Below are 27,173 nucleotides of genomic sequence, written 5' to 3'. Positions count from 1 at the left end.
GTATTTTAAATGTGACTGTGTGATTCTGTAATTGTACATTTCAGTTGTGTGGGCCTGTTGTTTTTAGGATAGATTCGGAAAGTTTCCCCATGTTGAACTCTATGTAGAAAGGAGTCCAGATATTTTTAATAATATTATTGAACAATTTGATACATTAACTTGAGAGCATTGCATTTGTTCCTTCTCTCCATATATTCAGCATTTTCTGTCTTCCCTCCTAGATGTTGAGCAAAACAGTATATTAAATAGCCACCAATTATATTATTATGAGTTTGTGGGTGGAAGACTACCATAATCCCGAGAATCAGCAAATGTTAGAATTTAATCAAGCTTCTGGATGTTAAGCTGAGTGCTAGGTCATTCTAATCCCTGGATCTAGGAAGTGTTAAAAGCTAACTAAGACAAGCTAGCCTCCCAGCTGATGGGCCAGTAAAAGAACAAAGCATCAAACGACTTGTACAAATAATGGCAGAGTTTAGAGTGTGTGACATCACTAAGCAAAAAGGCAGCAAACTGAAAAGCCAGAGATGAAGCGCATGATGTTTGACGTCTGTTTGAATCAAAGGCTGTGGCTATGGAAGAAACAAGACCCTTTTGGGGTGTTGATGCTGTGAACTCCTTCATCACAGGCTCAGGTTGGCCATCAGTGATGGCCAAATATGGCCCTCCAGCTGTTTTGGGACTACAATTCCCATCATCCTTGACCAGTGGTTCTGTTAGCTAGGGATGATGGGAGTTGTAGTCCCAAGACAGCTGGAGGGCCAAGTTTGGCCATCACTGGTGTAAATAAACCATAAACTCACCACTGTGCCTCATTTCCAAAAGGAAATAGACCCTAGGTGAAGGCCTGGAACCTCTGGAATATCACACTGCTCAGGGATTGGGGTGGCTTGCAACAATATTATCTGGATTTCTAATTCAAATTAGACAGTCAAACGGTCTCCCTTGGGAGGTTATGGACTCTCCTTCCTTGGAGGTTTTTAAGCAGAGGTTCGATGGCCATCTGTCATGGATGCTTTAGCTGAGATTCCTGCATTGCAGGGGGCTTGGGATCCCTCCAACCCTACAGCTCTATGATGTGAGTGACATTCTTAATTTTTTCACAAGATGCTGCGACATCTTGCAGGTACATGAGAGCGGAAGCAATTCATATTTAACTGATTCAGATTCAGGTAAGTTTAACTGTCAGCAATATACATTAAATTATGCACGTGACAGAAACCAGGACTCTTGATTGGTATTAAGGCTACTTTAATAAACAGTATTCCAGAATTTGAGTGCTACAGGTTGCTACATAAAAGTGGAAGAATGCCAAGTCTTGTTGGCATATGTCTATCCCTTTTCAAAAGGTTTCCAAATCATACATGTAAAATCTTGAAAGAAAAAGAGTAAACGTTATTATGCTATCATTCCCACCTCCCCTCACTGACCTTCTTCTATACTTCAAAAGCTAAGCAGATGTTTCAATAGGAAATTCATCTGCAATATGACAGCTGTACCAGCAGCGATATAACAAGAACCACCTTCCACAGCTTTTGACAATTATTTCCTTTCAAGACTCCTTTTGCTTGTCAAATGTTTTTCAAGGAAAAGACACAGACCTTTAAAAAAAAAAAATCACCTCCATGCGTACTTCACTGAATGAACTGATTCTCAATTACAAGGAAATCTCCAGTCGAAATGCAACTGTTTCACACCCAAGGTCAGTAAATCTCAGTTCTCTCCTGGGCTGGGCTGTTTTCATCAGACCAGGCTATGACCCAGTCAATAGGGGTCACTGCTAAACAATGCTAACTTTCAAGCAGCCAGAAAGAGAGGAATAGAAGAACCCCAAGCTTTCATGTTGAGATCCTATTTACCAATCCCTGTGAGGGTTATCCAACAGGATCTTTAAGGAGGAGCACCACCGCCCTCAGCACATTCTCTCATCAAACAGCAAACTGAGTATTTATTCAAGAGCAGCCCATCTTCCATTTCGCATTTGGAAACAAAACCGAATTATGAAAGAATCGTCTGGCTGTTATGTCCACGGGGATGTTTTAGGCTTCTTATCCAATTTATTCGTGACACTTTGTTAAAAAGCATGCTAAACAGACCCTATGCATCCAATATAGAATTCTAGGATTATAGTCCAGCAAACAGTGGCACCTCGGGTTACATACGCTTCAGGTTACATATGTTTCAGGTTACAGACTCCACTAACCCAGAAATACTACTTCAGGTTAAGAACTTTGTTTCAGGATGAGAACAGAAATTGTGCAGCGGTGGTGCGGCGGCAGCAGGAGGCCCCATTAGCTAAAGTGGTGCTTCAGGTTAAGAACAGTTTCAGGTTAAGAACAGACCTCCAGAATGAATTAAGTTCTTAACCCGATGTACCACTGTACTTTTGTCAATTGGGGACCAACAGGGCCATCCTAGGCATACCAACTCAGATTTAAGCCTCACCCACTTTCGTTATCTCACCATCAAAATAAAGAAGAATGATCCAGGCTATCTTCAAGCCCCACCACTGTCTATCTTGCTCTACCTGTCCTTTGAAACCTTCAGGTTGGAGTGTTGCATTAATATCTGGGAGACCAGGGTTCAAAATCGCCACTTGTGAAGCTAACTGGGTGACCCCGGGCTAGTCACAGTCTCTCAGACTAATCTATGTACCTCACTGGGCACGAGGATAAAATGGAGAAGCAGAGAACTAAGTGTGTCCCCTTGACCTCCTCAGGGGAAAGGTGGGATATAAATGTAATAATAAATTTAAAAAATAAAAAGAGAAAGGGTTGAAAGAAAAACTATTCCAACAGGAAATCAACAGCAATGTTTCATTGCAGGTTCCATTTGTACTAAACTGGCAGTGAGCTCCAATAATCATGTTGTCCATTCATCTTGCATTGGGTAATGATGATGATAATTTATTAAATTTGTAAACCTGAGGGTCCCAGGGTGGTTCACAAAAAAACAAAAACAAAATGAGAATACAAAATACACACTGAAACAAAAACAACCCAATAACTCTCTACCACAAACACGGTTAAAAAGTCATAAAATGTTAATCAGCCAAACTCCTGGCTGAAGAGAAATGTTTTTGCCTGAAGAGAATCATTGTCCCTGGCACCTAAAGATATTAATTGTTTGTCTTAGAAGAATACAGCGTTGCCAAATGAAATTATGCGCTCAATGCGGAGTCGGTTGTTTACACATTACTCTTTTTGCATCTCCTAAACAGGAGCAAAGTGACACATTTTATTGTCATTTGCGTGTTCAGCACCTCAAAATTAGTAAATATTGACTATTTCCATTTTGGGGGCATTTTGGGCATTGTGCAGGGTAGTCACGGAGTGAATTTTAACTGGAAAGGTGGTTCGCAGACCTCTCTTAAAAACAAATGGATTTGCTGCATGTTTACCCTAAAGTAAATCTTAATTGTGCTCAATGTTGTCTACTCCCAGGCAATAATTGCCTCCTAAGTTCTAAATTCTCTTGACTAGATGGATAGATGAGTTCAGCAATATAGAAACCTTTGACTGGTACATGGCTGCTGAAATGCACCTTACTGTACAAAGGTAATATTTATATTTGTTGCTCTGCCCCCTTTTCCCTCTAGCTCCGCCCACCACCAACCACACGCTATGGAAGCCTGCCTGTGAGACAATGCAGGATGAAAGAGATCTCCCACCCCAGGAGATTTTTCAACAGGAAAAAAATCTAATTCAAATTGGGTTTCCCAGGTCCTTCATACCTTTCCTACACAACTGTGTAAATCTGACCACTAAAACATCCTGCGGTGTTTACACCACTTCATTCATACAGTTGGGCCTTACATCCTTGTTGCACTGTATACATTTTGCATGCTGCTACTTTTTAACCTTACAAAACAAAGTATCTTTAGAAATATTCCTATAAAGGCTCTTTCATATGGACAATGCCTATAGGCAGTTCCCGGGACTGACAGTGCAACCCACGTCAACTGAGAAGGAAGTGGAGCTTACACCCCAGAAAGTCGATTAAATATTGCAGCCAAAGTATGGGAATATAGGAACCTGCGCAAGGGATGACGTTGTCTTCTGTATTTCCAGCACTGCTTCTTTCTGCCTTGGCCCAGCCCCACCCTCACACAAAAACTGAAGTAGCAAACAAAAATTAAACACCGTTCACTGATTTCAGAGCCTTCGAACATTCTGATGCACTGCACACAAATAAATTATTGTTAGTTTCAAGGACATTTAACTGAAAGTCTTATTTTGAAAGCAATGTAATAGGTTGCCGAATAAAAACCAGAAGAATGTAACAAGTTCTTACCTGTTTCTTCATCTATTTTGAAAATTCCAACACCAGATCCATCCCTTATCGAGTATCTGATCTCACCATCTCTTCCAGTATCCTCATCATAAGCCGACAGAGTCATCACTGAAGTACCAATGGGAACATCTTCGCTTACAAAACCTTTATCCACAAAGCTGGGAAAGCGTGGAGGGTGAAGGTTTTCGTTTACATCAACTACTTCAATCTCAATGTAACAGGTAGACGACAATGACACTGGTTTGCCTTTGTCTTTGGCCCGTACCGTCAGATTATAAACTTGTTTTCTCTCAAAATCCAGCCTCTGTACAACACGAATTGCTCCACTAAGTTTATCTACGTCAAAACTTCCATCCCCACCATCTAAAAGGCTATACCGCACTTGGCTTGACTGGCCCAAGTCAGGATCGTGGGCTTCTAGCCATGTGATGATTGTTCCCTCCGGAAGGTCTTCTCGAATTTTCACATGGTAATTAGATGGGATAAATTTCGGAGGATTGTCGTTGACATCTTCTAAAGACACCTTCAGCAGAACAGTTGAAGATAACTGTGCTTCCTCTTTAGCTTGGTCCCTGGCCTCTATTTTCAGAAAATACACAGGTTGCTCTTCACGATCCAGAGGCCCCACAACTTTCACAATACCCGTTACGCTATCAATGGCAAACGTGTCAGTATCTGTAAGAAAAGAGTATCTCACTTCCCCATTAGTCCCCAAGTCTTTGTCTATGGCTTCTATTTGAATGATTTCTGTATTTAGGTTCGTGTTTTCAATCACATCCACAAAATAGCTATCCTGTAAGAATTCTGGACAATTGTCATTGGCATCTAGAACCCTGATATCTAAAAGACGCCAGTCAGACTTTTGCGGTATCCCAAGATCATAAACAGTAATATTCAATGTATATTTATCTTTTACTTCTCGGTCAAGGGCTGAAAGGATTTTCAGAATTCCCGTCTCCATACCAATGATAAAGCTGCTATCATTATTACCTCCAGAGATAGCATAGACAAGCTTTCCATTGAAACCAGTATCTAGATCACTAGCATTCAAATGTATGATGCTGGAACCGATGAGTTGATCTTCTTTTACCTCAATGCTTCTGGGAAGGCTATTTCCAAACTGAGGCGCATGCAGATTCACAGAGTAAGTGTCAAAAAACACATCGTCAGCTTCACCACGACCATGCAGCTTATTTGCCTGCAGAAGTTTCTCCGCCAGCATTTTGGCGACACCAGTCTCTTCACATTGTAAGTATACTGGTTTGCGGCTGGCAATGACAGTAATGTTAATATATAATGGGGCTGACAAATTTTCTCCATCTGTGGCTGTTATTCTCAAGCTATGAAAAGTTGCTTTTGCACCCAAGCCATCTCCTAATGATTGCTTCAAGGAAAGCACCCCAGAGTTTGGATTTAAACTAAATAAATCTAATTCATTTCCAGATTCAATTTGGTATTGTACCAGCTGCAGCTCATCAGTATCAATAGCAGACACAGTTGTTATTTGTTCTCCAACAACAAGTTCCCTGGGGATTGTTCCCTCACAATTTATTTTCTCGAACAGTGGAGTGTTATCATTCAAATTATTTAAAGCTATAGTAACAGGGACTTCAACTTCTCGGCGATATGGTGTGCCCCAGTCAGAAGCTCGAATTCTCAATTTATAGATTCTCGGCATTAATTCATAATCCAAGTTTTCAGAGGTACTGATAACACCAGTAAAGTGGTTTATCACAAAAGGAACGGGGCTTATATTCGCAATACTGTATGTCACATAGCCATTCTCACCTTCATCAAGATCTTTTGCATTCACACTCGTGACACTTGTACCTATAGGAACATTCTCATCAAATGAAGCTTTATAAGAAGTCTGGGTAAATTCAGGGGAATGAGTATTCATATCTATAACTTTAATCAATACTGTTGCAGAGGCTTTTCTGTCACTTGTCATAATGTCAAATTCAATATGGGATGCACGCTGTGCATTTATGGGATCTAAAGTACTAACAAGGCCAGTATAAGGATTCAGGTGGAATCTTATTTTGCTTGGCGCATTTCTAAACACGTATCTCAAATGGGAATAAGTAGACAGAGTTTTTACCATAACCACAGGAGTGTTTGATGGGGCAAATTCACTTATTTCTGCCCTGTAAACAGCTCTTTCAAACTGGACTGGTCCCGATCTAAATTTGGGGGGTGCCACATGAATTACTTTGACAGGAGAAAATTTGGGAGGATTTCCTTTATCTTTAGCTTGCAGTGTTAGATTATAGCCAAACAGTTGGCTCTCCCAATCGATACTGCCAACAGCTTTTATTTTATATTCTTTTCCTCCTGGAAAAGTCCTCACAGTTTTAAACTGCTGGAGTGGGTCACCCGCCACAATGCTCAAAGACGCCACCTCTCCATTTGAACCGTGATCCCTGTCCTCAACTGTTATGATTGCATATGATGGATCCTTGTCAAGCTCTGAAGGAGCCAACGTAAGGGCCGTGATAACCGGAGCATACTCATTAGCCTGCTCTATATGAACAGTCAACCTCGCCATGCTGCTGATGCCACTACTGCCATACAATTTCATCCCACGATCCACAGCAAGGATTTCCATTTCATAAACGTTTGTCTCTGAATAGTCAAGTCTGCCAGTCAGGACTATTATGCCGCTGGTTGGATGTATAGCAAACATATCTGTCCTCTCTTTAAAACTGTAATAAAACTCTCCATTGGTTCCAATATCTGCATCCGTTGCGCTAACTCTGGCAATGCTCGTCCTTATTGCTGTATTCTCAGGCAATGAAACACTGTAAGAAGTTGGAGAAAACAAAGGCCGTAAGTCATTTGTATCCAACACTTGCACTCGGACTCTCGTACGAGCTTCCATATTTGTGCTCTTCTCTATTGCTTTCACAGTTAACACGTAATGGTCTTTGACTTCCCTGTTAAGTATAGCTGTGTTCCCTCCCTTGGTCCGTATTCGTAAAAAGCAAAAGTCTCCCAAGATATACTCTTCCGCTTTGAACAAGTTCTCGTTATCCCCGGAAATTATTTTGTATTTTATATCCCACAGCAAGTTCGTGATATAAATGCCCATTTTCACCGGATGTCCAACGTAAGTCTTGGCCGCAGAGTTTTCATACACCGTGGCATTGTAATGAGTTTGGGTAAACTGCATTGGCGACGTGTGATGCAGTCTTGGATTTCCTTCACAGTTTCCAAAATGCTGCACAAGCAGCAACAGAAGCAGCAGCAACATGGTCAAATGGCTCTCCATGGAGGCAAGTTCCAAAAACCTGAAAAACAAAACAAAAAAGGAATATCAATCAGGGTTTTCCAAACTATTATGGAAAGTTTGCTACTCACTCCCCATGGACTTGTTGAAAAGGAGCCACCATGCAAGGCCCTCGCTTGACGTAAGGAACTCTGCCCAAGAAAGAATGCTATCAGTCACAATGAATGTATTCTCTACAAACCAATAAACCAAAATCTGAAATTGAAAGCCGAGTTTACAATTCAAGGGGTTTCCCTGAAAACAATACCTAGTGCTACTTCCCTAGGCTAACAGTTGTCTCCTAATACAGTGGTACCTCAGGTTACATATGCTTCAGGTTACAGACTCCACTAACCCAGAAATAGTACCTTGGGTTAAGAACTTTGCTTCAGGATAAGAACAGAAATAGTGCTCCGGTGGCGCAGCAGAAGCAGGAGGCCCCATTAGCTAAAGTGGTGCTTCAGGTTAAGAACAGGCCTCCGGAACGAATTAAGTACTCAACCCGAGGTACCACTGTAGTTGCAATGATCTTCCTCTGTATTCTTCCCAACCCAAGAAAGGAGTGGTTAAATTCCGTCATATGGAGCCGATTGCCTCTCTTAGGCCTTTAAACCAGAAGATGCTGGTTGCAAAAGCACCACAGCACTCCTTTGATCAGGCAGAATGATGCAGCACTATTTCTGAGATAAGTGAAAGAAACGCCCAACTATCTTACCTGCCCTTCTCTGTCCCACAGGAAGAGGGAGGGGAGACAACTGCAGTAATGCCACTACCACTACAATGAATAATAATAGATGAGTGCCTTTAAACCTGTACTTTCTATCCTTCTAATGGCTATGATTCTAATTGAGAAAGCAAACGCAGGTCATGCAAGCGCTGAGCTTCTATTGCTGGAAAGCAAAAATATACTAAAAAAGAAATTAAGTCTTCTTTTTACCTACTTTACCTTTACCAAAGGCTACAAACCCACACGAGTTTTTAAAATATTAAGCAGATTATAAAATGCTTTAAAATAAAGTGATTTGCCCAAGTATTTTTTTAGAAGGTAGGAAGAAACTGAATCAATGTTCCAGTTCTGCTCTTGAACAATTCAGAAAAGAGAGATGCCAGAAGCTGTTCATCATACTAGCTTCCCAACATGCTTAATTGCACTTAATGTTATGTGTCCAACAACAGAAACTCTAGGAAGTGCTAGGATTAAGCCTAATACATGGGGTTGCACGCAACAGACTTCTGCTTGTGCAACAAATCATCCACCTCCTCTTCTCTGCAGGCCCCAGAGCACCCTCAAAGTTTGCTCCAGAGGGTTGGGGGACCCTCTGCAACAGATTGTTGGGGTGCACAGGAAGAGAAGAGGATGGGGCAGTCCCAATGTGCAAGCGGGAGGTGATTCAGGCAGAATTGGATACAAACCATGATATTGCAGTAGTTCACTAAAATCCTGAGTGCAATTATCATGGAAAAACTCAACAAAAAGAAATAAACCATTCGTCTATGATAAATAACCATTTCAACTTTTTAGGAAATTGTATGTGTCAAACTGTTTATTCCAACCATCACTTATTCAACATAGCACATGACTACCACTTGCAAACTGCTCAATTCTAAACCTGAAAGCATAGGCGGGTTCAGATTATTGAAGCTCTACTCAAGATTGCACATACACTTAACTGTAGAAAGAAGACCATAATAATCCTTTTGTTGGCTGCATTACCATAATGTGCAGGTTATTTTGTATTTTTTCAGAACATGAGGCAAAAGCAAAATCCTACTAAAGTTTACTTGGAAGAAAGTCCCACTGTATTCAGTGGGGATTACTCTCTAGAAAGTGTGTTTTAATATTGTAGCCTACAATAATTACTTTTGAGTTCTTCCTCTCTGAACAACTCTGGTATTTATCCTTCAAAAAGAGTATGAGGGTCAAGCTACTGCAGAAACTGCCAACAAAAAAGAAAAGGAAACAAAGATCAAGGCCACCACTCAGGCAAAGTTGAGCACTTTGAAGTCCCACTGATGTCCCAGTGGAATTTGGTTGACCACAGTTGGAGTATGCTTGTCAAGAGAAGATAGTGGACTGATCCAGCAGGGTTTATTTCCTTAATAAGGGGGGGGGAGCGATAGTTTGCAAGGAGTAAATGCCAATGATCTGAATAGATAAGCTTATTAATTTATTGTATTTTACTGGACACTGCAAGCGTGAAATGTATTTTATGCTGTTCTGTTTTGGGTGTTGGCATTGTACAGCTTGCTTTTTTTTGTATACCGCTTTGAATTTTTTGGAGGGTAAGCAGTCTACAAATATTTTAATAAATAAATAGAATTGCACGGATAAGCCTGGGCTTAGCTTTCCTGCTGAAAGTGATGGGAATTAAATGTGGAACTGCAATGGGAGTTACACCCCAAGGTATTTCCAGGGCTGGGGGGTGGTGGATGATTCACAATACCCTACTCTTGGTAAGGAGTATACACTCTGCCATTACAACCGTAACACAGAGAGAGAACTTAGGCACACCTTCTGCTAAGGATAGGAAAGTAAATCAACCTTTGCTCTCCCTCTCCAGACAATTCTGGGAGTCCTAAGAAGAAAAATCACAACCTCACTCCATAGTTAACTATTCTCTTCCTTCCACTGTCTGCTAATAAGGAAAGAGATAATTACTCTTCATGTTCTCCCATTTTTCATCAGCTCAGCCAGGTAATAAATGGGTTCTGGGGACGATGAGCGGAGGGAAAGAGTGCTGCTTTAACAAAAGCCACAGTTGGCTCAATTGGTTAGAGTGTGGTGCTGGTAATGGCAAGGTCGCAGGTTCAATCCCCACAGGGCCACCTGCATATTCCTGCATTGCAGGTGGTTTGACCTCAAGAGTCCCTTCCAACTCTATGAAAAACTTGTGAAAATAGAAGGGGGACTCCTTCTCCCTGGTGTTCGAGCAGCTGTAACTTAGGCTGTCCCGAAATCAAAGACAAAGGCCCTATAATCCATAGGAGCGAACTCCTAGGGGCTGAGGTCCCTCTGCCACCCCCAAAAAAAATCTGAGAGCTCCTGAAAGTTAATGGGCATTGCTATTCAAACTCGTGGGATCGACTATGTGGGTCCCCCCCAAAAAAATATTTTATTGAAGTTGGCACTTTTGCTGGAATCCTCCTGTTCTGGCTGGATTGTGCTCTGTCCTCCCAACATTAAGGGCTACACAAAAGCCAAGATAACACAACAACAAGATACTATAGTAACCTATCCTGGGGAGTTTAGAAGACAGCAGATTTGGCAAGCCAACCCCCCCCGCCCCCCTTGGTATTGCCCTGACCGGCTCGAGGCAGCAGCAGCAGCACAATAGCTCCGCGCTGCCCCTCGCGCCCCACTTGCTAGTCACCGCACGTCGAGTCCACCCCCCTCCCCAGCCATCCCACCGCCGCTGTGGGGGGGGGGACGACGACTCTCTAGGGGCAACAAGGGGGAGGGGAAGAAGAAACAACCAAGGCACCAAGCGCCGCCACCTCACAACACCGCCGGTCGCTACCTGCCTCAAGTCCCGCTCCAACTCCTCCAGTGCGCCCTGTTTCCCAAGTTTCTCCTCCGCGGCGCCTCAGGCGGGGAAGAAGGCGCCCTGCTGGCTCTCCAACAACTTTCTTCCCACGAAGTTTCTGCCCCGGGCAAGGGCGAGCGGGCGCCCTGTTCCTCGCCGCTCAGCGCTGCCTCGCCCGAGGGGGAATCCGCTTCCCCACCCGAGGGACGTGGAGCTCCCCGTCCGGCATGGCCAGCAGCCGGGCAGCGTCTCCTCGCCAGCTCGCGCTTTCTTTCTTTCTTTCTTTCCCCTCCGTCCCTCGCCGGTCTCCTTTCTCCAGAGCGGCTCTCCCTCTCTTTCGCCCCCGGATTCCTCCGCCAAAAGCAGGGGCAGCCGCCACAAACCGCCTCCGGAACTAATTTCTCTGGCATGAAAACCAAAACCACACTTTTCAGCGGCTCCGCGCCTCGCCACCATCTGGCTCCGGAGTGATTATAACCCTGCAGATCAAACGCCACCACTATCTTTCTTTCTTTCTTTCTTTCTTTCTTTCTTTCTTTCTTTCTTTCCCACTCCCCTTTTCTAAGGAAAGGAGGAAATCAAGCTGGGAGAGCAAACGCAGAAAGGAGCCGGGAAGGCTTCCTCGGGAGTAAATCTCACTTGAAACGTATTCGCACCAAGGAACAGCTTCGGATCGGGCCACGTTGGCTCCGAAACGAGTCCCTGTGCAATTCAGAAGAAATCGCTTTGAAGCAAGGCTGGGAAAGACGTTTACATGGGAGTAAGACCCATTGACCGTGCACAGGATCGAGCTTTCCAAGCAACACATCCCACCCACCCACCCCCCAAAAAAATCTCAGTGGGGTTTACTCGTGAGTAAGGACGTTTGGTCTATCGGTCGTGTTAATTAACACTCTCTAGTTAATCCTTTCCTCGGTGGCTCAAAGATCTGCTTTTAATTCATGAGGTCGATGATGTCATAAATCAAGAAAGCGAGAACAAGGGATCTTTCATGCTTTCTTTCTTTTTAATTAAAAGAAAAAGCAACACTCCGTTCTCAAAGTTTGTTGTTTCCAACCGCCCGGGTTTCCGCAGAGAATTATTGCAATCTGCTCTTGAATACGTCTCATCGCGTTCCCAAGCCTATAATTACTCGAGAGTTCGCCTCATTGTGCCGCAAGCCCTAAAAAGGAAGCCTCCGCAAACCAAATCTTACCTCCTCCAGGGCTTTTAACACTCCACCGCCCAAACCTCCCAGAGACTCCGCTTTGGAGAGCATAATAAATAATCGCCAGCACTTCCGTGCACAGCTGGGCTAAGCTAACCCCAGTATTCTGCAAAATTCCAGCCTTGCAAAGCGCGCCCCATGCTACGCCCTGCAGCGCAATTCCCAGCATCCCCCTTATTACCCAGCCAGAAATTAAAGACGGGAAGGACAAAAATACCATCTTGGGAGGCCCGGACAGCTTTGAATGCACTTACGTATCTTGAATTAAAGGAGTTCCTTCTAACTTAATTTTTTTTTAATCCTCCAGAGAGCAGTATGGACATCTGCAAAGAAAGTTTTAAAAAACCTGGGTGGCCAAAAAAGTAGTTATTGTTCATAGAATAACGATGATCAGTTTGCCACCCAATCCTATGATACACTGTATCAGATACAGTATCACATGCCCAGGCAAGTAACTCCTACTTGGTTCAATGGGATTTATTCCCAGGTAAATTGGTATACGACTGCAACCAAGTTGCACTCATTCAACCAACGAGATCCGGCCAGACGCATGCACACTATTTAACAGGTTTACTCATGAGCAAGTCCCACTCCCTAAGCATTTCGGATTGCAGACGTTTATGATGCAACGCAAACGACAGCCAGTCCCTGATCGGAAAAGCAACTTCAACGGACTTCACTTCCAGAGCCACACCGTACTGTTAACTCCTGTGCAAACTAAACAGAGCTTTATGCGCGCCTAGCTCTGCATAGCACAAGATGGGTCTGTTTGTTAGCTGGCAAGGGCGGGTACAAATTGGGCTTCAGCGCTAGTAAGAATTTCCATTCATCTTCTCCACCCGCACCTAATTCCACTTTGAATCTCACACACAAAAAAGGGAGGGCAGTTTCGAGATTTTAGCTACTTACACGTAGGAGTATGGATTTCCAAGGAGAGACCTAGATGCATGGCTGCCTTGTATCGGAGAGACCGGACTCCAGATGGGGCTCTCCAATAGGAACAGAGACAGCTGCCCCCCCTCCCCTGGGGGAGGGGAAAACTCAGGGAAAATGGGAGGGCTTGGGATTCTATTTCAGAGTTTCAATATTTAAAAAAAGTACTGTACGCCAATACTAGCAAGACAACTGTTAACATTTCATGGCACGTCTCGAAAGCACTCTGTAAAGGCGAGGAGGATTAAATAAATAAAAACCCACCAAGCAGCAGATCGCTTGCTCTGTTGAAAGGATTGTATACATGCATGTGAAAATCGGCAAACCTGCACTCCCTGGAAGTGGGAATACCCGGAACTGACCAATATCTGTCGGCACAGTAAATTTCTATAGGAAGTGGAGAAGGAGCGCACTGCCGCCGTCTACCAACAGGAGTTGGCGAACTGCTATCAAACGGAGCAATCGCAGGCCTCCCATTCCCCAATCACTCCGGAATAGCCTCTAGCTAACCCAGCCCTCTCTGCAGGTCTGCTTAGGAGCAAAGTCTACTGTGTTCAATGGGGTTTCCTCCCAGGTAAATGTGTATACTATTCCCTCATTTGACACATCCAGCGAGCCTCACTTTCGAGCAGACATGCACAAGCCCACTTTGTAAATCGCTTACTCTGGAGAAAATGATCTTGTTTTTTCCTGCCAGGGCCCAGCCCCTCACCTAACCAAACTGGAAAACGATCCATCACCTAGTTGCAAAGTAGAAGCGAATGGGATTAAGGTGATTTACAGCACAGTCCTAATCATTCCTACGCAGAATGAAGCGAAGCTTTCTACCAGGTGAACGGTTTCTGAAGTGCAAGCTTAGTCCCCGTTCTCTTCTGTGGCGCATCGATGCCGATCAAGGCGCTGTTTACTCGAAGGTAAATCCCACTGGACTCAATAGGCTTACTCCCGAGTAGACACGGCTTAGGCCGGTTTCCCTGAAGCGCTGAGAACCGAACCGGTCCAATAAAAGATAAGAGCAGTCAGGTTTCTAAAGTGGGATGTGAGGGTCGCAGTGCATGATGACACGTGAAACCGCCACGACGCTTTCGGAATGAACCTTTCGGGGAAACGGGCTTGTCCAAGTGTGGATCGGAAGAGCAATACAGCGCTCCTAAACTCCTTCCTCCATCGAAGCTTGTTCCGAACCGAGTCAGAACAGGAAAAGAAGGAATGGGTGAGATGGGGGGGCAAAACCTGAAAGAAGGAACCAACTCCTATGGGCTTGGGGTCCTTTCTTCGCCCCCCTAAAATATTTGAGGGCACCAGGTCCCCCCAAAGTTGATGGGTATTACCATTCAAATGGCGTGCGTGATCGATTATGTGGGGCGGGGCTTACCTGCCCCCCAATATTTAAGTTGGGTTGGCACTCTTGGTTCCTGGCGCCAACTTGAATAAAATATTGGAGGAACTGGTAAGCCCCTCCTCACGTAACCGATCGCATGATGGCACACACCCACAGTATTTGAATGGCAATGCCCATCAACTTTTGGGGGGCGGCCCCCTCATATTTTATGGGCGGGCTAGGGACCTCGGCCCCATGGGTCATAGTGATCAGACACTTGCCACCGCCACCCCAGCCCCCCGCCACGCTCCTCTTCCTCCCCCGAGAAACTTAATTGTTTGGAAGGAAACTACCTTTTTCTGCCACGGAAAGGCAGCAAAAAAGTGGGGAGGGGGAGAACAAGAGATAAGGCAGATTACCCAAACCCAGCCTTCACTTCGCACTAGTCTCTCAATTTTTCTTGATTCTCTCTCTCTCTCTCCCCCCCTCCCGGTTGCATTAAAAATTGTCCCCTCGAGGCAAGTGCTAAATATGTGGCCGACGATCAAGGCGCTATAAAACGCTCGACGTATAAATCGCATCCCCGCCCCCCCCCCCCATGTGGAGTGAAACGAGAAACGACGGGTCGCCCTCGAGGCTCACCTTACGCAGAGAAACCAGCAGTACGAGGGCGGGCGGAGGGGACACACACACACACACAGACACACACACCTCCAGAGTAGCGAGAGGACAATGCATATAGAGAGCCCTCCTCGTGTTCCCTCGTGTCTCCTCCGGACAATGCTGAACTTGGCTGAGCTTGTGACGGGACCCAGGCTAGGAACGGAGCTGCTGCGTCCCTAACCGGCGGCTAGAGGGCGCTGCGCCACAATACAAACGCGCGGATTCCCTGCTTTTCCTTCCCAAAGGCACCATTTCTAAAACAAGTTGCGCTTTACAAGGAGTGGGGGGATGCAAAACCCCGGTAGCAATTAAAAAAAATATATTTATTTTTTTTGCAGCAAGGCTACTTAAATCGTTTTCGGGAGGGCGCGGGCTTTGCACGAGCTAGCCGCGTCTCTCTCGCCCTAGAAAGGTAGAGTGCGGGGGAGGGGGGACAGAAGAGTGCGGGGGCGTTTATTGATCCGTGCAATATTGAGACAGGACGGCCAGATCAATTGCAACCACGAAAGTATAGTTGCGGGGGTGGGGCGCAGAAGCCTCTGAATGCATTAAGCAGCCCAACACCCTCTTTGCCACTCAACAGAGGAAAAGAACCGTCAACTCACCAACCAGGCCAGCTGGGTGCAACGCGTGTCTCGTCCCTCAAGCCAGTCCTGCTTTGCTTTCAGTCCATTCCGGCGGACTCGGGTCCCCAAGCGAGGCATGCATCAAAATCGAAAGCCAACTTTGCCCGGCAGCAGCGTATTCCAGCAGCGCCCGGGAGATCTGGCGCCTGTCTCCATATCCCAGGTGGCTGCATGCCGGATTGAACCCATCCGGTGTTTAAAAACTTGGTATGTTGTGGGGAGGGAGTCAGAGGAAAGCGAGAGGAGAAGGGGAAAAAAAATCCAAGTTTGTCAAGACATGTCCAGGCAAGGAGTATGCATATAGGTAGTCTTGAGTTGCAGCGCCGGGGAGAGCGCAGGCTGCAGCGGCTCACTGACTCACTCCCTCTCCTTGCCGCCGCCGCCTCCTCTTCTGCCCTCCCTCTTCTCTGGAGCGCCGCCCACTCCCGCTCCCCACCGCTGGATGGGGGGATTCTCCCGCCAGACGGCGGCGGTGACGGCAGCAGCCGAGCGCTCCTTGCTCGGCCGCCTGAGCCGGAGAAGGTGGACGGCGCTCCCCGCCTCTCCGTCGCCTCCGCTTCGCGAGAGGTGGGCGCGCCTGCAAACCGGGTTTTCCTTCCCGCCCCGTCGACTGTATTGCGCTCCGGAGAAGGGTGATCCTCTGCTCTCCTCTGCTCCGCCTGGTGCTGAGGGCTACTCTGAATTCAGCTCCGCAAGGCAAGCCTGGCCACCCTGGCGATCAGACCCCCCCCCCAAATAAACCACCCTTCGAGAGCGAGGGGCTTGGCTGCGCAACTTTCCCAAACTTCCTCCGCGCCGTGTCGTTGTCACGGATCTGCCCCAGTCGTCTCAATCCGCGACGACGATTAGAGACGCAGGCAAAGCCGAGGCTCTTGCGATCACGGCTCTCCAGGTGAAAAATCCTGGATGAAGGCGGGGTGGGGGCTCTTTCCAAGAGGCGGAGTGACACTGTCACAGCCTTACTGTGCAGGTTTTTGGGGGAAGTGCTGGTTTGTTTATTTGGTAGGATCATCGGATCCTAGAATTGGATGGGACCCCGCCCCCCCCAGCCATCTAGTCCAACCCTATGCAGGCATCGCAACTAAATATTCCTTCCAACATCTTACGGTTATCATTAGGTTTCCAGCCACCTTTTCTCCTAGGAGCTCGACGTGGCGTACATCCCTCCCCGCCCCATGTTATCATATTGTTCATATTCTCCTCACATTTACGGTGGAGGCTGTCCCGTTAGGACGAATGGGGGCTGGACTAGATGACCCTTAGGATCCCTTCCAGCACTACAGTTCTATGATTCTGTGACCTGAGCCTGCCTTCAGTCTGCCTGCCTTCTTACTTACAACCACTCCAGAGAGTGGCACTGGCTGTCAGGTCCCTCCTTATTCCCTGCGGAACTCAACAAGGAAGAAAAATAGGGATATCTGAGTGACTCTCACACACCCCTCTCTTCCAAACACAAATCCCAAACAAGGTTCATTTGAATACTAATACAAACAGCAACCCATTGCTTCTTGGCGGTGTTAGAGCAGAACAAAGTCACACAACACAGACCTCGACTGTAGATTCTGGGTTGCTTTTGGACAGATGTTAGATGCTCCTCGTGCATAAAAAAATGGGCTTTGTTCATTGCCCGTAGCATTTACACAATGTTGTTGCATCCAAAAGACATCCCACTGTTTTATATTCCAGTTTAATCCAGCATTCTCCCACCCAAGCAAAAGTACTGTGATGCAGCCTTTTTGGGAATTTTTTTTGGTGCCCAGCAGATAGATAGTGCATGTCTCATTTCTTGTTTATACAGTTGATATGAGGAAAACTTCAGGATCCAGAAAGCACCTTGCCGTTGTCTGGGAATCCTGGGCTGCAATGCCAAGGGTACTCCAGATCAGCAATTTCCAGACTGCAGATACTGTGCAGTAATGAATGGATTATTGATGGGAGTCGAAATTCCCTATGCATAGAGGATTCTGCCCACTACACCTCTGCAAGATTAACTGGTCTGACCTTTGTTACATCCTGTTAGCCTATGGGAGAGGCTATTTCTCAGCCCTCAAATTGTTTAATGACTCCTGATGAAGACACAGCAGAGTTACTTGCCTTCATAGAGAGCATCCTGTTGTGTTGCTGAATGAGACAGTGTTCTGGGTTTGTCTAGTAAGGAAGCATGTCCAGTTCAGTGATTCATACAGAAACATATTCCTGTAATACCTACTTATACACAAAAACCCCCCCAACTTTTTTTGGCCTTGAGGTGTGAAAGTACTTGCCTCCACTATCATGAGCTGGGGAAACAGTGCTCTAGATTTATGGTTATCATGTGAAACATGATTGGATTTGCAAGGGCCAGAGGGACAACAGCAATCACCTTCTCCAGTGTGGTCTATTGCTCTAGATATATTTTATATTTGCTCTGACACCCAACATGCACCCAGACTGTGATTTATGTAATGTGTTGGTATCAGGTGAATATGGTATATATTAGGAAATGATGTTGGTGGCTGATTGAAAAGGGAGGAAAGCATGTTCCTATAGCATGTGGGTGTTGTGAGCAATGAAAATGATATAATGGCCAAATATATGGGGGCTTTGGGTATCTGGACACCAAAATCAAGAGACAGGAACCAGAACCAGGGCACCAAGACTAGCTTTAAGCACCACCACAGTCTATGTTAGTCTACCTGTCCTTTGAAACCTTCAGGTTGGAGTGGTGGACTAGAATCTGAGACATCAGGGTTCAAATCACCACTCATGAAGCTCTTTGGGTGACCTTGAGCCTTTCGCCATCTCTCAGCCTAACCCACCTCACAGGGTTGTTGTGAGAATGAAATGGGGAGGAGGAGAACCTTATATACCACATTGGGCTCCTTAAAGGAAAGGTAGGGTCTAAATGTAATAAACAAACAAACAAATAACATTAAAGGGAATGGGTGTTAGGAGGGTCTTTTCAGTTATGGCCCCCTAAGGAGTCCTGCTAGAGAACTGGTCTCCTAGCATTCAGAAGGACAAAATTAAGTAGACATTTGATATTTATATTCTTATTTCATATGTACTACAATGGTTTTATGCAACTGTAATTATTTAAATTCTGTCAGCAGCTTTGAATGTGTTTCAGAAAAGTAGGCCATCGTTACAACAGGCATGAACACATTTTAAAAGCCCCAAATACTTTTTGCTTACATTTTTGAATAAGCAGAATGTTGTTTCTGAGATGCTGGGTGAGTCCAAGCCATTTTTAGTGCCTGAGAAGTCTGACAGTGTGGTGCCTCCCCTCTCACATTCTGCGTACAGAATCCATCTAGAATGACATCTGCATCTTTCTTCAACACTGCAACACAACATCCACTATCTTAGAACAGTGAGCTAGCTTAGGAGGTACAGAACAGACTAGCTTAGGGGTGAGGGAAAGGTGGGATGGGATGCTGGCACCCCTTACATCTGCCACCTGAAGCAGCTGCCTCAAACAGTCCAATGGTAGGACTGGACCTGATGAGGTGGTCAATTTTGTTTCTAGGTACAGAAATCATAGCAGATAACAGCCAGCTCTACTGTTATTAGTAGGGTATCACTGACCAAACCAGTTTTACCAGTTTTCTAGTTCAGAATATCAGTGATTTAACCTACAGTTTAGTTCATGCTCAATTTGACTCCCAAGTCAGACCTGAACTTGAAAATAAGACGATAGGCTTAATTGTTTTACTGCCTGCTTTGGTACCAAAGGGACGCGGGTGGTGCTGTGGGTAAAACCTCAGTGCCTAGGACTTGCCGATCATATGGTCGGCAGTTCAAATCCCCGCGGCGGGGTGAGCTCCCATCGTTCGGTCCCAGCTCCTGCCCTCCTAGCAGTTCGAAAGCACCCCTAAGTGCAAGTAGATAAATAGGGACCGCTTTATAGCAGGAAGGTAAACGGCGTTTCCGTGTGCTGCACTGGTGCTGGCTCGCCAGAGCAGCTTCGTCACACTGGCCACGTGACCCGGATGTGTCCTCGGACAGCGCTGGCCCCCGGCCTCTTGAGCAAGATGAGCGCACAACCCTAGAGTCGGACACGACTGGCCCGTACGGGCAGGGGTACCTTTACCTTTACCTTGGTACCAAAATATTTTGAACTGATTTTTTTCCCTCATACAGTGACAGAAGACAGATATACAGTGCTTGTGAGAGCATCTTTTCGAGATCTGGGAGAATCGCCCCTCACTTCAATGGCAAGGTGTCCCCAGTTACGGCATTCTTATATCAACAAGAGTTGACAAGTGTGGGATGTGGTGGATCTGAGATGATGGATTTGGAGAGTCCGAGAGAAAATGATCTGGCAGAATAGTATGCCCCTCTGTGTCTCCTTTTCCATTGCTGCATCAGATTCATTATTGCAGTGCCGCAATGAAAAATGACAGACGTGACAGTAATGTGACCTTAGATGATGGATTTAGGCAGCAGTGAAGCTAGTGGGGGCAAGGTGTGTGTGAATGATCGCAGTAGGACCTAAGCATTTTCGCCCATTATGTGGGCAGAATGCATCTGATTCATTTATAGTGAACAGATGTGATGTACGTTAAGCCATTTTTGCTGGGGGATGGGAGCGTCAAGGGAGACATAGGAAAGGAAATCAGCAAACAAGCAACTGCCCATATTTTGCCACTGAGTTTTATTTTATCACCTTTCTCTGAATCCTCTTACACATACAATTTTGGATAATGCTCTAAGGTTCTTCTTCACCCAAACACTCACATTTCTTCCCTTCCCCATAAAAATTGGCACTGAAAGCGCTGGGGTTTTGATTTTAAAAATACCATAAAATCTTACAGGTGGAAGGGACCCTGGGAGTAATCTACTCCAACCCCCAGCAATGCAGGAATATGCAGCTGTCCCTTAGGAGAATCATCCTGCGCCCCTGTTATCTTCACCATGCTCTAACCAACTGAGCTAGCCAGCAGTCCAGTTTGCTTCTGAAACTACCACACTTTATACTTTAAACCAACCTCCCCCATCCATGTGCCTCCCCAGATATTTTGGACTTCAACTCCCATAATCCCCAGTTATCATGGCCAATAGTAAGAGATTCTGGGAGTTGTGGACCAAAAATATATAGAAGACACAATGTTGGGGAAGACTGAATTAAACAACTTCTACTCTACCTTTCTCCCTTGGGCATCCAAATAGCCATTTAAGTGGGCTAAGATGACATACAAAATTGTACCATTTCAGTGGGGCTGAAAAATGTAGGAGGGACGAAGGCAAGGAAGACTAAACAGAAGCCAAAACCTTCTGGCATCCATAATACAAGTAATCTAATTCCTCCATTTCACTTACCTGAAAGTAGTGCTGCAGTTGCAATGCACTTTGATGTCTTCTCAAGGGGATAGAAGAGATGTGCCTCTTTACACACAAAATCATTTGTTACTAAGGATATTGAATGTTTTACAAACTCTGGGCCTGATCTAAATAGAAAACAAAGATCTTCGCTGATGGGATCAAGCCCTTTTGCCACAGCTCACAGCACTAATTAAAACTGCCTTCAGAATGCATTTAGTACTGGACACCCAAAATACGCAGGCAGAGATGTTTCCAGATCTAAAAGCAAATTTTGCTTTTTAATAATTTTCTGGATGCTAAGCATCCATGCAGTGGACTCTACTCCACAAAAGCTTATGCCGTGTTTGTTAGTCTTTAAGGTGCTTTGAGATTCTGTTGTGGTTTTCACTGCAACAAACTAACACAGCCAACCTTTCTTGAAGCAAAAACCCAGGTTTACTCTGGGATATATCTGTTTTCTGTTCCCAAACGAGGTTTCAATCCGGGTGCCATTTTGGGACATTTCCTGTGTGTATATAATTATGCAGAACTTAGATGTGAAGGAGGGAAATAACAGCTTTGTCATAAAGGTCACATCAAGCCCAAAAGGACAAAGCATTGTGCAAAACATGTCATCTGTTAAGATACCAGTCTCTGAGTTCTTCCTAGTCATTTGTTTGGAGACTTAATTATTTCATATCAGTGCCAGAGCTTTTAGATTATTGAAATGATTCTTTCTTCCAGTCATTGGTTGAGATACTGTGATGCTCTGAAATGTTCATAGACAGTCAACACTGCTTGTAGTAAAATGCAAGCATAGTATATACTGCAGGCACCCCCAAACTCGGCCCTCCAGATGTTTTGGGACTACAGTTCTCATCATCCCTGACCACTGGTCCTGTTAGCTGGTCCGATGATGGGAGTTGTAGTCCCAAAACATCTGGAGGGCTGAGTTTGGGGGTGCCTACAACCTCATATTTTTATGAGGCTTTTTGGGGGTGGGGAGGCTAGGTCCCCCTAATTGTGTTATGAGTTTGTGGGGGGCCAGATCCCCCTAAGTTCTTAGATTTAGTAAATGTTAGGAATAAATCAGTGCTTGGACCATTAATGGAAGCTGCCAGTGCTGAATCTAGCAGTGCCACAAACACAGGCCAACCCTGTTTTCTGTACTCAGGAAGTCACCTGGGAGAATATGGGTCATTAGCAAGAAACAAAGAGAGCTGAGTACTGGGTCGTCAATAACGAATGGCAATGCAAATACTGCTGTCCAGCAGATGGGTGGAGCCCTGCCCATCTATGCGTGACAAAACTGATTAATTTAATTGCACAAGGGTTTATATAGAAATTACTATATTTTGAGGGAGGGAGGCAACTTTATTGGACTGATTTCACATCCTGCTCTGCAGCTTGTTAGAAAATACAGTTGTACCTTGGTTCTTGGATGTCCCAAAACTCATATGTTTTGGCTCCCGAACGACTGAAAACCGGAAGTGAGTGTTCTGGTTTTCGAACGTTCTTTTGGAATCCGAACATCCGACAGGGCTTCTGTGGCTTCTGATTGGCTGCAGGAGCTTCCTGCAGCCAATTAGAAGCTGCGCTTTGGAAGTCAAATGTTTCGGAACTCGAACACACTTCTGGAATGGATTCCATTTGACTTCCAAGGTACGACTGTAGAGGACTAACAGATATTACAGTTGCCTTACGTCTGGGTGGCGAATATGACTGATAGCAATGGGGTACTGATGTCAAAACTACCAACATGTATTTGACGAAACTGCGGGAGGCAGTGGAAAACAGGAGTGCTTGGCGTGCTCTGGTCCATGGGGTCACGAAGAGTTGGACATGAAGTGTCGGACATGACTAAACGACTAAACAACAACTGATGTCAAAGTTATGTCTCATGCTCCTGAGATATTAGGGCATCATCTAGCCAAACACATTCACTTTCGAGTGTCGTTTATATTGTTTCAGAATATTTGAGCATTTGCTGAGCTTCCTCACTGTAACTAATGGTGCTTAATTTGGGCTAGAATGTGTTGATTTTGATGCAAACATAATGTTTATCCAACTTTGACTTAACGCTGAAAAGAACAGAATCAGGCCACACCAGTAGCTTAATTAAAACTCTTGAATTCTGGGTGCCTCCTCATTCTTCCCCTGGTTTCTGAAACCAGGGAAAACATTTCCAACCAGAGGCCTTCACCCTCCCACAACCCATTTTTATACACATATTTCTCATTGTGAGCCTATTTTATTTTATTTTATTTATCTCTTTAATGGGCTTTTAGACTGCTTTGTAGGCGAAAAAGACTATCAAAAAAGACTATCGTGAGCAAATGCCTAGGCAACCTTTCACTGCATCTTGAATGATAACAAACTAGCACCCTGTCAGATAAACTAGGAAAGTGATTTATGGGGGAAGCAAAGACGGAAGGCAAGGGTCTTTTGCAGCAAATACCATGGCAGCAACCCCTAGACAGTTAAATCTAGGGAGAGCTATCTCAGACATTTCACTGATAGCACAGCTGCCATTCTAGAAGGACTAGGAAAGGAAGTGATAAAGGCACAGGCAACCGCAAGTCTGAAAGGGAGCACTCTAGGGAGGTAATGTGTAACTTGCCTAATAGGTTTGCCTCTTCTTCTTTATTCCAAGGAAATATTATTTGTTCAGTATTACTGAATTTCAGTATTAAATGAGGGTTGCTTCCTTGTACAGCGGTATCTTGGTTCTCAAAATTAATCCGTTCCGGAAGTCCATTCCAAAACCAAAGTTCCAAAACCAAGGCACACTTTCCCATAGAAAGTAATGCAAAATGGATTAATCCATTCCAGACTTTTTCAAACAACCCCTAAAACAGCAATTTAACATGAATTTTACTATCTAACAAGACCATTGAGCCTTAAAATGAAAGCAATAAACAATGTACTGCAGTCACACAATCAATCAGTAGCTGAACTGGGTTCCACACAGTCACAAAAACAACAAAAAAGAGCCACAAAAACACAAGGACAAAATAAATAGCAAAAAGAGATAGACTTCAGTGTAACACTCAAAACGGAAGTGTGGCGCTCAAATTGGAAGCGTAACACACAAAATGGGGGCACGTTTGCCTTCTGAAAAAAGTTTGCAAACCAGAACACTTACTTCCAGGTTTGAAGTGTTTGAGTTCCAAGCAGGGCCTGATTTAGGTTTGATGAAGCCCTAAACTATTGAAGGTAATGGGGCCCTTTATATGTCCAGCTGTCCTTTGTTAACAACAAATTGTCACTGTTTTTTGTGTTGAAGATATGCTGTATGGTAATTTATGGACCGAATAAGTATCTAAAGCCATTTGCCACTGTTGCTGTATATAGGTTTTATTTTATTTCTTTTTTGTCTTATATTTGGGAAATGTACATCCAGTTTTTTTCTTTAATTTTTTTGGGGGGCCCCCAAGAGAGTGGGGCCCTAAGCTATAGCTTGTTTGGCTTATACGTAAATCCGGCACTGGTTCCAAGTTGTTTGCGTACCAAGGCATTTGAGAACCAAGGTACCACTGTAATAGGAAACAGGTGGGAAATCCCCTGCCTAGCCATCTGTCCCGCCAACAACCCATCTCTGGTTCAAACTGGATCTCAGGTTGCACCAGGACTGACAGGCATCAGTGAAAGGTGGGGGGGGGCAGTGAGGGCTTACCTGACCTCCTGACAGCTGGGTCTTTGCAGCTTATCAGGAGGGAGAGGGGCAGGGAGGTGCGCAAGTGTAAATATTATACTGTAATATTTTAATGTTAGTGTTTATTCATTTAAATGTAAATATTATATTGCAAACCACCCTGTGATTTTCGGGTGAAGGGAATCATAGAAGTTTGCTTTTAATAAAATGCACAGGCAGGAGCACAAGATTGGTTCCGCACGTGCGTTTCCACCATGCTGACCTCCTTTCCGCCTCACCTCTTCTTGAAAGCAGCAATGAAGCGCCGTCACCCCACCTCATCATTAGCTATTGCTTGCAGGACCCCATTGTGCTACACAGCTTGGTTTACAAACCAAACAAGTCAAGGAGGATGAGAAGTGATAACAAAAAGGCCAGCTGTGGATGGTAGTGAGGTCAAGCCTTTGCCTAGGCCAGCACTACTGTCATTCTCACTATGCTGAAACACTCCACTCTGAGAATACTAGCGGTCACCTGGGAGAAGTCTTGGGTCTCATGCCCCACCTCTTCCAGTGTGAGGGGGCCCCCAAATCGTGAAGCCAGAACTGTTGAAAGTTGAAAGTGTTGTTGTTTAGTCATTTAGTTGTGTCCAACTCTTCATGACCCCATGGACCAGAGCACGCCAGGCACTCCTGTCTTCCACTGCCTCTCACAGTTTTGTCAAACTCATGCTGATAGCTTCGAGAACACTCCTCATCATGGAATAACCACAGACAATTGTCCCCTGATACATTTGGATTTAGAGAGCAGGGCTTTCACTGCAGAGGATATATCGAGAGTTGTGCCCCAGAATCTCTGCAAAATTAACCACCGGACATAACCTAAAAAGACTACTGTATATGCTTCCTCAGCCTCCCACTGAGAAGAAAGATGCTGACACCACAACTTACATTCATTGGAGACATTTTTCATAGACCTCAGAATGTGCACATACTCTTGTACTCCTAAGGCGCACCGAAGTACAGCTCTAGCGTTCGTCACCCACCTTCAACTTCCCCCACCCTCCACCGCTAAATGAGGGATTTATATTACTTCATAGCTTAACAATTGCACTGTGAAATGCACTTTTTATAGCGGAAAAATGCATGAAATTATACTCTTAATGGAACCGATTCCTCAGTTTTACAGCGTTCAAGAGATTTTGTCAACATACATTCATGTTGAAACAAAGGTGGTGGTGGGGGGGGGAGAGATTTAATGGGAAAGATGTAAATTTCCTTCCTGCATCTTCAGGCATCTATGTTACAGAAACCTGGTCTGTCTCCCACCTTATTTTGCATTTAGAAATGTCCAGTTAGTCCTTAATGGTACAACCCAATGCCACGGAACTGAATGGGAGCTTCAAAACATGTTCTGTTACTGTGCAGGGAAACTTGAAAGTTGATGGTACCCCAAGCTGAGAGGAATACCTAGGCTCCCTTGCACCCTTGGCAAGGAGATGAATCAGTGTGGAGAGATACAATTCTCCTCCACCCAGGGCCTGCACCGTTGGTGGGGGCCAGCCTACCTAACCCCTAGGCACATCCCTGCCCAAGTTATAGGGAATGCTGTTTCTCCTGCCCACCCTTTCTATTTTCCTAAAAGCTCTTGATCATCATTTTAACAGGCTTGTTATATATCTCATAGTAATGCAGTTTGATGCCTAGTTTTTGTAGGCTTGGTCTCTACACAATCTTTAGCATGTTATAGCACCTCAGATAAGGCTATTACCATGTAAATTAGACCGATAATGAACTCTGCAGAAATGTTCATTTAGAGCAATATTATATATTAAACGGAATGTGCTGAATTCCTTGCTCTAAATGAGATCATAGAAAGGTCAATGACTGTAAAATAAAGGCACATATCCAAGTAGGATCTAAGTAAAAATCAATACCAATCTATTTTATTTTCACATCACTGAGTGTATATAAATGTGTCAGTCACATGAAATATTATACGTCTCTTTCTGCTGGTGAGTGAAACATCACTTGTTTACCTACTTCTCATGCCTTTTGGCACGAGATAACCATTAAGCAAAAAGAAAAATATAGTATTGTTTCATATTTTCAGGCTGTATAACTTTAGACTTCCAAAAATTGAACTGAGCTTATTCTTAGCATCTTAGTTGACATAAACAGGCTAACCATTCAGTCCATAGAGACTTTAATTCAGGCTGGGTGTGGAGTCAGAATTAGTAACAGGATTTCTGGATGAGAATAGAATAGAATAGAATAGAATAGAATAGAATAGAATAGAATAGAATAGAATAGAATAGAATAGAATCTTTCTTTAGGTGCAAGCTAGGATCCAAACAACTGTACAGCCTGAGGGAGTTTTGTGGTTATATTCCTTAGCAGCAGCTTTCTATATCACATGGCA

The 27,173-nt window shown here is 44.7% G+C and overlaps 1 protein-coding gene across 8 annotated transcripts in view; it reads right to left on the bottom strand.

The window, feature by feature from the left end:
• Positions 1-16,204, bottom strand: part of FAT1 (FAT atypical cadherin 1) — a 118,966-nt gene extending 102,762 nt beyond the window's left edge. For 3 of the 8 annotated variants that reach the window (XM_081208539.1, XM_081208543.1, XM_081208544.1), the window contains exons 1-2: positions 15,815-16,201; positions 4,294-7,583 (exon numbers count right to left, since the gene is read on the bottom strand). In XM_081208539.1, the coding sequence (XP_081064665.1) occupies positions 4,294-7,564 (3,271 nt within the window). In that variant the 5' untranslated portion in view covers positions 7,565-7,583; positions 15,815-16,201. Of the gene's footprint in view, positions 1-4,293; positions 7,584-11,083; positions 11,383-13,201; positions 13,259-15,188; positions 15,208-15,814 lie in introns of those variants that run through there. The other 5 variants (XR_014011707.1, XM_081208545.1, XM_081208542.1 and 2 more) reach the window with 4 other exon arrangements.
• Positions 16,205-27,173: the final 10,969 nt, after the last annotated feature.

Source organism: Podarcis bocagei (assembly GCF_964188305.1).
Source record: "Podarcis bocagei genome assembly, chromosome: 9".
In the NCBI taxonomy this organism is placed as follows: Eukaryota; Metazoa; Chordata; class Lepidosauria; order Squamata; family Lacertidae; genus Podarcis; species Podarcis bocagei.
This window is presented reverse-complemented; position numbering and strand designations above follow the sequence as displayed.